Source organism: Notolepis coatsorum, assembly GCF_963971535.1.
Source record: "Notolepis coatsorum genome assembly, chromosome: 18".
NCBI classification, from domain to species: domain Eukaryota; kingdom Metazoa; phylum Chordata; class Actinopteri; order Aulopiformes; family Paralepididae; genus Notolepis; species Notolepis coatsorum.
In genome coordinates, this window is record NC_140182.1 from 52,954,053 (window position 1) to 52,967,553 (window position 13,501).

The window sequence follows — 13,501 nt, forward strand, 5'->3', positions numbered from 1 at the left end:
AGAGGGAAGTGCTGCTGCAGCACTACCACTAACCCCAGTAAGCTAGGGCTGCACCACACTGTTGTGTTTGCCTGTATATACAGTATGTGAATTCACCAGCCTCATTACATTCATTGTCCAAAGGGCAGTGTTTTGGTTCTCCTCGTTTTTGAAGTTAGATGTGTGTGTGTGTGTGTGTGTGTGTGTGTGTGTGTGTGTGTGTGTGTGTGTGTGTGTGTGTGTGTGTGTGTGTGTGTGTGTGTGTGTGTGTGTGTGTGTGTGTGTGTGTGTGTGTGTGTGTGTGTGTGTGTGTGTGTGTGTGTGTGTGTGTGTGTGTGTGTGTGTGTGGTATGGGAAATGAGGGAGAGGTGTGTGTGTGTGTGTGAGGTATGGGAAATGAGGGAGAGGTGTGTGTGTGGGAGAGAGAGAGGCAGAGAGAGAGAAGAACCTGGGTTATGGAGTCGGGGCTATCATGAGTGACTGACCGACAAAGTGAGAGAGAGGTGCGTGGATGGACGCCAACTTTCTACCATCTCCTGTGTCTTCTGCCTTGGTTTTTATCGACACAAAATACCACTAGTTGCACCACTGGCAACGGCGCATTCTGGAAATTATTATTTTTTTCCCCCTCCTTTGAACTTTCTTTTTTGCTCGATCTTCGAGGGGTCATCCTTGTTACTTTGAAGGTCATTCAGTCGCTCAGTGACCCGAGGATGAGAAGGGTCCAGCCGGACCGGGGGGGTTTCTTTTCTAACACACCTTCTCTCTGACCCCTGGATATGATATGTTGATGGTGTGTCTTCCACTCTGTTGTCGTCAAAGAGTGTCAAGAGGAGAAGCTGATGTTATGCTACTTTTACGCAACTGTACATCCCCGTGGATGTTGGCTGTCTACGGCTGATCAGTAGGCGTGTAACAACCTCAATACGGAATACAAATTTCTATAACATTTTGAAAACGGTATAGAAGATTCTCTCATTCTCTTCACTAGATCACTTGTTTTTTTCTCTCTGGTGATATGGTATGGCTACTACTATGAGCGTAACCTATAGGGCTCACCATCATTGTTTATGAAGGATTCTGAGCTAAACCAAGCCATGTAATATATATATATAATCTAGACCTCTGTAGTATGAATACATTTAATGCATAAAGAATCGAAAATAAAATTGTCACCTCAAACTCGAAATTCATATTGAATCTGAAAATGTGTGAATCGTTGCACCCCTGACTTTTCCCCTGAGTATACAGCTGACCACATCTGTTCACTGTAGCCACCGGGCAAACCAGTAGTCTGTTTCTACTAAGTCATGAATTGAGACTCCAGAGGACCTTCTTGTTTTGTGGCTGAAGCTCCAACCCTGACTTCCCCACAGCAACAACATCTGTAACTCTCTCACTGTGGACAAACAGCAGTAACTTGAAAGGGTTTATCTTTTGGGGATATTTTTTGAACGACTCGTGTTTCCATATGTGTGTTTTTGTTAGTCTGGGAGTGTGTACCCTCCTGTGTTCCTGCACCAGCAGCAGCTGAACTGCAGCGTGTGAGAGTGTGGGTCTATGTTTTAGCCAGCAGGGACTGAGACTTATAGCACTTTGAGTTGAGCTGAAGGAGAGGAGGACGGTGAGAAGGAGAAAAGGAAGATGCCGTCAATGCTGGTGTCGTCTGTGAGAGCAGGGATGAAGTCAGGACTTCCAAAACCCAAAGTCAAACTACCTGAACCAAAAGAACCCAAACTACCTGGACCCAAACTACCAGAACCCAAACTACCGGAACCCAAAGCACCCAAACTACCTGAGCCCAACGGACCCAAACTACCAGAACCCAGACTACCTGAGCCCAACGGACCCAAACTACCAGAACCCAGACTACCTGAACCCAAAGCAGCCAGACTACCAGAACCCAGACTACCTGAACCCAAAGCAGCCAGACTACCAGAACCCAGACTACCTGAACCCAAAGCAGCCAAACTACTTGAACCCAAAGGACCCAAACTACCAGAACCCAAAGCAGCCAAACTACCAGAACCCAAAGAACCCAAACTACCTGAACCCAAAGGACCAAAACTACCACAACCAAAACCTGAACCAAAACCTGCCACTCATCTCAAACTCCAGATCCATAGCAACAGTAGGACCAAACCCAGCACACTCCACAGCTCTCTGGCTCGGGCTACAGCAACACAGAAGAACAAACAGAAAGCCAGTTCTGGCCCTGACCAGCCCGGAACCAACACCAACCTCAGCAAGCCGTGCCCTAATGCAAACACTAGCTCCAGGAAGCCGAGTCCACCAAGCCTCATCCCCCTCAGAGCATCTCTGAAGCCCCAGGGAGAGAGCCATGGTGGGGGTGGCGGGAAGAGGCTGGGGAAAGATAGGGAGAATATGATCAGGCTCAAAGAGGAGAATGATGAGGAGGAGTGTGACAAGAACTCCCAGGTATGTCTGTCTGATTGTTAGTCTCAATGGAAGAAGATAGTTTACACACTAATTAGAAACACACAAATTTCCAGGGGCTGTTACTCCGCTAAGAGCTAAGGTATCCAACAGTTATTCTTGTAAACAATTCACTTTAGTTTATATTCACATTTCCACCCAAATAGACTATTGTTGTTCTAATAGTCTACAAGCTGAATCAATGTCCTACCTCATACACTAACCTTTGCAAAGCCCATTTGGCTGTTTTCTTTGCTCTCGCAATGTTTACATCCCATCCATGTTAAGTTTCACTTTCGGTTTTGTAAGTTGTAATATGTAACTATGAAATGTACCCATATCCTGAAGAAATCCCTCTCAAACTAATTTCTTCCCAGTTCACACTCTATGGGGGTGGGACGAGTACATGATACAACTGGGCAGGAAGACACACTGCCTCTGCCTGCAAGAAAGGTGGCCTATAACTTGCCTTTCTGTCTATATTTGTAATACTTAGGATAATCTGTAATGTCATCAACCAGCACCCTCTAGCAAATTATCCACACTTGATACTTCACTTTGTTTACTTTTTTGGTTTGGTCTGATGTGTGGCTTGGAGTTGAGTCGGGATAGGGGAGGGGTTGCTATTGCTGGACAGACCTCAGTCTCTGCCAAAAGATTCACTGTATAATACGTTTTTAAACTCCAACCCACACATCAGACAAAAACAAAAAAATTAAATATAGTGCAATACCAAGCAGGACCCTTTGGCCTAGAGGGCGATATTTATAAGTATACCAGCATTTCAGTAGCCTCTCTTTCTCTTTGCATCTCTGTATTTGTGAGTATGGTATGTGTCTATAGGCCCAGAGTAGATGCCTGCAGGCAGCCAGCAGTAGACATGTGCTTTGAGGGCTGAGGTTGATGTTGATCTGCTAGTCTCTCATTACTATTCCTGGACTCGACTGTGGTCAGTAGAACGCTATCTGGCTGCAAACTAGCCTAGCTTAGCACAAATGAATGGAAGCGGATAGCCTAGCTGTTAGCCAAAAACACATCTCCCTGAGTTTTAAGCTAGGCTAGTGGCCCATATCCGCTTCCATTAATTTGTGCTAAATTAGGCTAGCTTGCAGTCTATCTATCTATAGACAACACAGAGGCCCTCTACAGGAAGGGACAGAGCAGGCTGTTCTTCCTGAGGAGACTCGGGTCCTTCAACGTGTGCAATAGACTGCTGCAGTCATTCTACCAGTCTGTAGTGGCCAGCGTCTCTTCTAAGCTGTGGCATGCTGGGGGGGGGGGGGGGGGGGGGGCTACATCACCTCAAGGGACACCAACAAACTGAACAAGCTGGTGAGGAAGGCTAGCTCCGTGGTGGGAGTCGAGCTGGTCAGAGCGAGGTGATGGCAGAGAGGGGGATGAGAAGGAGGCTGGCTGCTATCCTCTACGATGAGCTAGTCAAGATGGGACCGCTGCCAGACATTCAACTACTAGGAACTACCATCACTGAGTGTGTCTGACTCCCACATAAACGGACTACCTAAACGGACAACGTATGAAGTATATCACGCCATACGTACCTTATGTACTGTATACTTACTTATATATTTAGATAATATTATAGTGTCTATTATAACTGTAACTGAGGGGTACAATTCCCTGACTGTATTGATAAGTATGGTATCATTAAACCACTACCGCTTTATGTACTTTAACTACTGGCCACACAGTACATGATATAGATATGATGAACACTTTCCCACCATGAAACCAAGTCCACACAAATGTATAAGTCGAATATTTAATATATAGCAAAGGGTATATACAACGTTCACTTAATGACATTTATGATTTGAATGCACTTGTAAGGCAAATGAGTATTCGTAGGCAAATCAACATTGAATGTCCAATCTCTGGTTACGCAGGAAGCAAGTATACAACCTGGTTCTTTAGGGAACTATAGCGATGGTACTTAATGATTATAGCTGGATATACTAAAGGGGGGTCCTGCTGGTTGTAAGTCAGTAGGGGGGGGGGGGGGGGTTAGGAGAGCCGCCGGCGATATCCCATCTGGCCAACGATTTCTTGGGAGAATTCAGAGTGCTGAACACGGTGCCCACAGAACCTTGGTCCACAGATGAATACAGTTGGGCCCTCTTGTAGACGGTAGCTGCCGGTCCACAACGAAGAGACGTGAGGCGACCTCACTCGGGGTAGAGCGCCGTCTCACCTGGACTCCTCTCGGGGGGTAGTTCCAACACTCACCAGTGTTGGCTGTTATCCATGGCATAAATCAAAGCACCCAAAGCAAGTAGATAATCCAAGCCGTGTAGGGCTCGCCGTCGTCCGGGTAAGGTAATCCAATGTGCAGGTCCACTCGTCCTAGCCCAGAACTCCTCGGATGAAAGCACCACACGTATAACTCTAACCGAACGATGCACCATACATAATAGACTATTATTAACTTAATAGAAATACGTCCCACTCGACGGTATAGTGCCAAACTATGACAATTCAACTATTAATCCACACGATGTCTCAATGCCATTCTGAGGCCAAGTTGACCATACTGCACCACACGTGTATCGTGGGTGAGGCTTAACGTCTTGCCACTAGGTTGGAGGGTAAAGAACTAAGGGCTAAGGGACTAAAAAGAAAGTTCTACTTTACTTGCGCCATATATATATGCGCTGTGAACAAATAGTACCATTCGTATTTCGCCAGACGTATTCCTACGCGGAACCGGGCTAGTAACGACATGTTCGTCGGCACGATTGAACTTGAACCAAGGGGCTTGGCTGCTGGCGCCAAGTTCTTGTCCAATGAGAGAATGAAACTATTATGGGCTGTTAGTAGACTAAAGGGATATTCAGTGTATATGTACAAGGAATATACAAGGGATATCAAACGATATACAAATACTATTAAATATATATCCATAAATAAATATATATATTCGGTTTAATCTGATCCTTCACAACAATAACTATATTTATTGTAATGCAAATATAACAGAGCGCATACAGACCCTCATCTGCGCCTTTTTTAATTAATTTTTTTGATCTACTTTTTCCTCCCCATTTTCTGTTTTTCTCCCATCCCAATTTCGTATTATCCAATTCTACCCTCCCCTGTCTCGAACGTTGTTAGGCCATGCCTCCCACTGGTCGGCTGCAATGTGGACCAAGCCTTGCATCACGTGTCCCCTCCGGTACACGAGGAGGCAGCTGTCGCATCTTTTCACCTGTACAGCGCAATCTCCCAGCGGCGAGGAGTAACCCGTGGGAGGCTCACGCTGCCCCCATTGCTTCCTGATTATGCTGTACAGGCGCACCAACCGACCTGTAGGAGTCGCTGTCCACAACGTCCGATCCCCACCCACCGGCTTTCCCACCCCCTAATACTGCCAATTGTATTAGTATGAACGACCAGCCAAGCCGGAAGCAACGCCGAGAGCTGGGCTCGAACCCTGCATCTCATGCGTTAGTGGCGAGCGCCTTTCCCACTGCGCCACTTAGCCGCCCTTGCACTTTTTTTTTTAAATATTTATTTTTAGCATTTTTCCAGCTTTTTCCAGGTCAGATATGACCGACAGAGAGCAGAGAGAGGAAGGTCGGGAGAAGATATGGGGGGGAAAGACATGCGGCAAATGTACGTCGGGTTCAGGAGACAAACCCGGGTCGACCGCGTAGCACCGCAGTGCGTTACATGGTGCACCACCCTGGCGCCCCTCATCTGCACCTTGATTTATTTACACTGCCTACTTGCTCATGTGCGCATACTCGGAGTTAATTATATTGTTTACAATTCCAATAATTTTTTTTACTTTTCTACTATACTATAATTGTATGACCTGTATCATGTCTTCTACTATTACCATGTACCTGTACTCTCTCTCTCTCTCTCTCTCTCTCTCTCTCTCTCTCTCTCTCTCTCTCTCTCTCTCTCTCTCTCTCTCTCTCTCTCTCTCTCTCTCTCTCTCTCTCTCTCTCTCTGTCTTCCCCTTCTCTGTCTTTATTTCTTCTCTCTTTCTCTAGATCTATACAGACTGGGCAAACCACTACCTGGTGAAGTCAGGCCACCAGTGTCTCATTAAAGACCTCCAGCAGGACCTGAGTGATGGAGTTCTCCTGGCTCAGGTCATACAGGTGGTGGGTACGTATGTACCTCCCTCCCCTATGAAGCTGCTCAACCTCCCCTTTATCAGCAGGTCCTTGTCAACTCATAAATTGCTACATTTTCAAGTTCACCACAAGGATATTGTATGACCAGCGTAGTTGTACAGTAAGTAAAAGTGGTAAACTTAGGTTGGTTCAACTTTATCACATTCTGACGTGACTGACTTTTCACATTTTTGTGGTGTGGAAAATGTAAATGAAAAAGAATTGTGTATTATATTTGCACATGAAACGTCAGTTACACAACATTGACCTGATGTGTTTTCTAAAACATCACCAAACCATAATGCATCGAGAAGAAGAATAACAGCAAAAATCTGTATTCATCTCTGTCTGCATTTCTAGCCAATGAGAAGATATCTGGCATCAATGGATTCCCCAAGACCCAGAGTCAGATGGTGAGTCAGTAAGATATTTAGTGGGGGAAAAGATGGAAGGATGGATGGAAGCAATGATTGATGGATGGTTGGTGGTCCTGTGTAGTATGTGTAGTATATTGGACTTACATTGTCATGGCTAGGTGTTCCATTTCCTTTATAATTCAGTGGGTAGAACACTGTACAGTAGCTTCCCATACTGACATACTGAAGTATGTACTCATGCTACTAGCACTTTGCATAAAACATTCACCAAATGGTTTATATAAAAACATTCACTAAATGGTTTATAGAAAAATATTCACAAAATGGTTTATAGAACATTATTCAGCAGTAAACACTACAGTAAACAGTAAAAATATTGAATTCATAATTCAAATGTAAAACTTTCCCAGATATAGTGTTGAACGTTAATTGAAAATTGTGTGACATTTGATTGCATGTTTTGGTAAAATTGTAGGACGGATGGAAATGTGTGGAACCACATGAAACTGATCATATGGTAAAATATGTTTGGCACAAATGAATGGTCAAAATGCTAATGAAATGCTAATAAGAAAAAACTTTAACTATTTTTGGAACCAGGGCAGGGCGCTATGTCATGGGAATGACAGCCAAGTTGACATGCCAGGTAGTGAGCTAGTGCTCACATGCCTTCTGATTCTTCACAGTTTAGATATGTCCTTAGACCCAGGCAGTAGAGAATCAAACCAACCGGTTATTTTACCCGTGTACATCCCGCTCTGCAGGAGCATCATGCCGTCATTCCCGTCAGTTCAAATCAACATTCCTCAATTGCCATTGGGCTGCTGGTACACTGGCATTATGAGTCATAATATTCTGTAATAACCATTATTTAACAATTATTATCAATTAATCATTGCATCCAAATTACTTTCATCCAAAACAGCAACAATAGACAATTGAACATTTACATTAAATGTACTATTTATTACGTTTTATTTTCCCCATGAATGCACACTGACATTGAGACAGGGTCTTTCTAGAGCATCTGGAACAATCGTAGTGCTTCTGAATTAAATGTTTCAAGTTGTAGCACAATACTTACGAAACAACCTGACGTCCTGACCGATATTCATTATCCATGTAGGGGGGGGGGGTCAGGAGGAAGCAGGATTACACACACAGCCAGACAAGAGCTCAACTGGTGTTACAATATCAATACTCACTCAGGGTTCTACCCAAGATTGTCAAACAAGTTGGTTTCAGATAGGTTGGTGTCAGACAGGTTTGTATTAGACAGGTTGGTGTCAGACAGGTTTGTATTAGACAGGTTGGTGTCAGACAGGTTGGTTTCAGACAGGTTGGTGTTAGACAGGTTGGTGTTACACAGGTTGGTGTTAGACAGGTTGACACTTGAAGGGAAGGGAACAATGTGTAGAGGTGGGAGGGGTCCTTTCAGATCTGAGGACGGTGGACTGCGGGGTCCCTCAGGGCAGTGTGCTGGGGCCCTTGTTCTTCCTCCTTTATATAAATGATATGCAGTCAGCCTGCTCATGTGATCTCCTGCTCTATGCGGATGATTCGGCTCTCATGGTGTCAAATAAAAGCAAAACGGTTATTGAAAGCAGACTTAGCATGGAGTTAGGAAATGTCAGTCAGTGGCTTTCAGAAAACCGGCTGTCTCTCCATTTAAGTAAAACGGAATCCATTCTATTTTCTACCCCAAGGAAACAGAAAAAACAGGAAGGTTTCAAGATACAGTTAGGTAGCTCAGTGGTCACCAGTACCAAATCAGTGGTGTATCTAGGGCAGACCTGGGCATTGTACGGCCCGCGGGATACGGCCCGCGGGATGATTCTGACCGGCCCGCGAAAGATTACATGATAATAAAAAAAAATAAAAAAAACATTTACATTTTTTTTTCTTTTTTCTTTTCATGTCAACGTTCACACGCACAATATACGCTTACCTAGGATTTGACTTGATTCAACAACAAAGCAGTCGGGGCAAGCCGAAAACGGTCGAAAGTGTGGTTATTTGAAGTTTGGATTTATTTTTTCACAACTGAGGTAGGTAGATAAAATCTTTTGAGACTAAAGTACAGAAAAAGGGTACCGTTGGGTACCGGTATCGATTCACAGGTACCGGTACCGTATCGGTTCAAATGTGAACGGTACCCATCCCTACTGAACACACAACTGCAGGGCAAGGGCATTTTTGCTCATGAAATGCATAGCCATGTGAAAGCCTTCATGACAGACACAATCATCAAATTTGCTGATGACGCAGTAGTGGTGGGCCTGATCTCTGCCAACAACGAGAGGGCCTACCTGGAAGAGGTAGAGAATCTGTCACAGTGGTGTCAGGAGAACTGCCTCACCCTGAACGTCAGCAAAACAAAAGAGATGATTGTGGACTTCAGGAGGTCGGGGGTCAAGGACTACAGCCCCCTCAGCATCGACGGGGCACCGGTTGAGAGAGTGAACAGTTTCAAGTACCTCGGAGCCCACATATCCGAGGACTTGACATGGACCACACACATTGACAGTGTTGTGAAGAAGGCACAACAACGCCTCTACTTCCTAAGGCGCCTAAGGAAGTTCCAAGTCAGTCAGAAGATCCTTAGGAACTTCTACTCATGTACAATAGAGAGCATCCTGACTGGCAACATCACCTCCTGGTTTGGGAATAGCACTGCACAAGACCGTAGCAGACTACAAAGAGTGACACGTTCAGCCGAACGCACAATTGGAGGGGGGCTTCCCACCCTCCAGAACATTTACAACAAGCGGTGCAGGGGGAAGGCTAAGAGAATCATCAAGGACTCCAGCCACCCGAACAACTGCCTCTTTGAACTGCTGCGGTCAGGCAAGCGATACCGGAGTCTTAAGGCGAGCACAGAAAGACTCAGAAGAAGCTTCTATCCCCAGGCCATCAGGCTGCTCAACGAACAATAAACACTATGCAACAACCATCAAATGCACACAGCACACACATCCACACGCACACACTCACTTTAAACAAACAACTCACTGCAGTGCAGCACCCACTTTACACACTTTAGAACACCTAAACACACTTTACACTTTATATTTATTGGTAAAGGATTTGCACTACAACTCGTACACCTTACTGTAAATTGTACCTAAATTGTACCTCATCCCATTTCTGCTCTGCACTATATAGTATTGTATATTAGTACATTGCATAGTATATTGTATATTGTATGGTAACTCAGTTACTTCTATTCTGCAACGAACATTGTACATATGTCTATACTGAACACTGTGACCTCTATTTTTACTTCTATTTTACATGCTATACTATTTTATTTCATACTTATCTTGTCTAGCATAGTCTCTGGAGCGTAACAGTAAGAAGCATTTTGTATAAAAGTATTCTGTACTTCTGTATGACAACTATTAAAGAAGCTTGAAACTTGAAACTTGACAAAGTTGCAATTAATTTCAAGGCAACTAGGCAGCAACAATCTCAAACACATGAAAACCCTGAAAGAAGTCAAACCATCAGCTGATCACCGGCACAGGTACTCATCCATGTTGGGAGCACTGCATGATGAATTTTCAAGGCGTTTTCACGATTTCAAAAAGGTTGAGGATGAAATGCAGCTGGTTTCCTCTCCCTTTACCTGCAGTGTTGATAGTGCACCCACTGATGTTCAGCTTGAACTCATTGACCTGCAGTCTGATTCACTACTGAAAGAGCACTTTAAGTCAGCATCACTGCTAGAGTTCTACTCTGCTCTCAAGGAGGAGAACTTTTCAAACATGAGGAGACATGCTCAGAAGATGTTGGTTCTCTTTGGATCCACCTATATGTGAACAGACATTCTCAGTCATGATGTTTACCAAGTCCAGGTACAGATCCTCTCTCACTGATGAACATCTGGCAGCTGTGCTTCGCATCTCCACCTCAGACATGCAACCTGACTTTGATGGACTTGTTAAAGCTCAACAGAGACTGGATTTATCACACTGAATGAAAAAAAAAATAGCTGAAGAACACTAAAATGTGGAAATATAACAAGTGAAATGGGACACTTTGGGATATTTTCTTTTTCTTTTTTTTGCACAGTTCTGAAAACATTAAATGTTTAATATAGGCATGTAAACTAAAAAAGGCTACTGGGACACTTTTCTTTACACAGTTCAGTGACATGTCTTGTTTATTTTGGCTATAAGATGATGTGATGTCTTTAGAAAGCTAAGAAAATGCTTGTTTCAATAGTATATGAAACTCAAAATAATAACTTTATTTGTATAGCACTTTTTCATACATGCCCTTTGTTATTAATGTTTCACATTTTGTTTATCATTTTGGAAATAAATTCTATTTGAATAAATGATATTTTTGAAAGCTAACCTCACCTTTTAATTGCCAAATGAATGAATGAATGAATGAAAACTTTATTTAACAGATTGCAGAATGGGTACAATACAGTACGGCTCAATACATACAATTGTTAAGGGGATGCAGACCTGAGAAAGACGTTTGTCTTGTTTCCATCAGGGTCCCCCATTTTCAATTCATATAGACATATATGACATACATGACATACAGATAGTCAGTACTGCTACATCTATACATTTATGACATACCAGATTTGCAAATACAGTACTGTTTGTGATACAGAAGGAGTCAAGAAAAGGGAGTATATACATTTGACGTAGAAACTGTACATTGGAGGTTGGGTGGGGGGGGTTGGGTACATTGGGATATTGACAACCATACTGGGTAATTTACATTGGAGGTGGTTGGGGGGGGGGGGGGGGGGCGGGGGGCATACTGTATAAACAAGTAACACTGTACATTGAGGGGGGGGGGGAGGAGACACTGTACAAACAAACACAATTGTACATTGAACTATTGACAAAACCATACTAGGTAAATGACTGTACATTGGAGGGGGTTGGAATGATTGATTTAGGATATTTACAGGGGCCAGTGTTGAATTGCAGTCTCCCGTAGGTGTCCCTTGAGAGAGGTTTTGAAAGTGGGTAGTGATCCACATTCCTTTACAGCTTTGGGTAGGGCGTTCCACATTGATGTGGCATAATTGCGAAACGTGTTTAGTCCCTTATTTGAGCCGAATCTGGGTTTGACATGATTTGTGGAGCTCCCTCTGGTGTTGTGATCGTGGTATTCACTGACCTTTGGGAAGTATTTTGACATGTACATGGGTACCTTGGTCGTGTAGTGTATCTTGTAGACCAGGCCCATTGCAAGTTGTTGTACTCTGTCGTCTACTCTAAGCCATCCTAGGTTGTCGAAGTGGGCAGGGGTGAGGTGGGTTCTAGGAGTAAGGTCAAGCAGTAGTCTGACCAGTTTGTTTTGAGATGTTTGTAATTTTGTTTTTAGCGCCTTTGAGGTGCTTTGGTACCATGAGGTGCAAGCATAGTCGTAGTACCCCTGAATGAGTGCTCCTGCCAGAGTCTTCAGGGTGTTCTTGTTTACCAGAGAGGAGATCCGGTACAAGAATCGAGTTCGTTGGTTGACTTTTTTTATTACATTGGATGCCATTTTGTCACAGGAGAGATTAGCCTCTAGGATGGACCCCAGGTAGGTAATTTCATCTTTCCTTGTGACAATATTGTCACCCACTGTAACTGAGAAGCCGTCGGTCTTGCTGAGTTTGTTATTTGAACCGAAGAGAATGGACTCTGTTTTGCCCATGTGTAATGATAGTTTGTTATCAGCGAGCCATATGCAGATTCTGCCTAGTTCCGAGCTGAGGGTTTTTTCAACCTGTAACTTGTTCTTGTCAGAGACCAGCAGGGCTGAGTCGTCCGCAAACAGGAACAAGTTGCAGTCACAAGCTGACGACATGTCATTTGCATAAATTAGGAACAGTAGCGGTCCTAGTATGCTTCCTTGTGGAACACCACAGCTCACTGTGAGGGGGGGGGATAATAATAAATAATAACATACACTCTTACCAGGGGTCAAAACAATGCCATTTACTGCTTTTTATATAGAAATAAAATGTATATTATGCATAATTGAGTTTGGAATTTTGGCCCGGCCCTCCAACATATTTTCAGTTGCTCATTCGGCCCCCCGGGAAAAATAATTGCCCACCCCTGATCTAGGGTGTACTTTAGAAAACACACTCTCAGGGGAAAGCATGTCGAAAAAAGTAATAGCCAAGGTTAATAACAGAATAAAATTCCTAGCTAGAAACTCTAAATACCTGGACAGGAAAGCTCTTAGAGCACTTGCAGGTTGGTGTTAGGGTTAGATTATCAGGTTGATTGACAGGTTGGTGTTTTCAAATATTTCAAACAAAACATTTAAAATATTGCTTAAAGGGATAGTCCACATTTTTAACAAGCCTCCCTGGTTTGTCTCAAACTCCTAAGCACTTCCATCAATGTTTTGTTTTTTACATTATTGGAAGCAATACAATTTTTTTCATCAATCTTATAATGTTTAGCTTTTGTTAGTATCATGCTAGCATGGGGACATGAATCATTCTTAATTTGGTTTCTTAGCAATATTCAACTGTCAAATGTCTTCAACTTGCATGCTCATGACCCTTGCTAAGAACTGTTGACATTTTCAAGCAAA

The 13,501-nt window shown here is 43.5% G+C and overlaps 1 protein-coding gene across 1 annotated transcript in view; it reads left to right on the forward strand.

The window, feature by feature from the left end:
- Nucleotides 1-1,623: 1,623 nt before the first annotated feature.
- LOC311245364 (neuron navigator 2-like) overlaps nucleotides 1,624-13,501 on the forward strand; it is a gene marked incomplete at its 5' end in the record, with an annotated part of 206,362 nt that continues 194,484 nt past the window's right edge. The window contains 3 exons of the mRNA XM_084335207.1: nucleotides 1,624-2,418; nucleotides 6,432-6,549; nucleotides 6,918-6,970. Coding sequence (XP_084191333.1) covers nucleotides 1,624-2,418; nucleotides 6,432-6,549; nucleotides 6,918-6,970 — 966 coding nt within the window. The remainder of the gene's footprint in view (nucleotides 2,419-6,431; nucleotides 6,550-6,917; nucleotides 6,971-13,501) is intronic.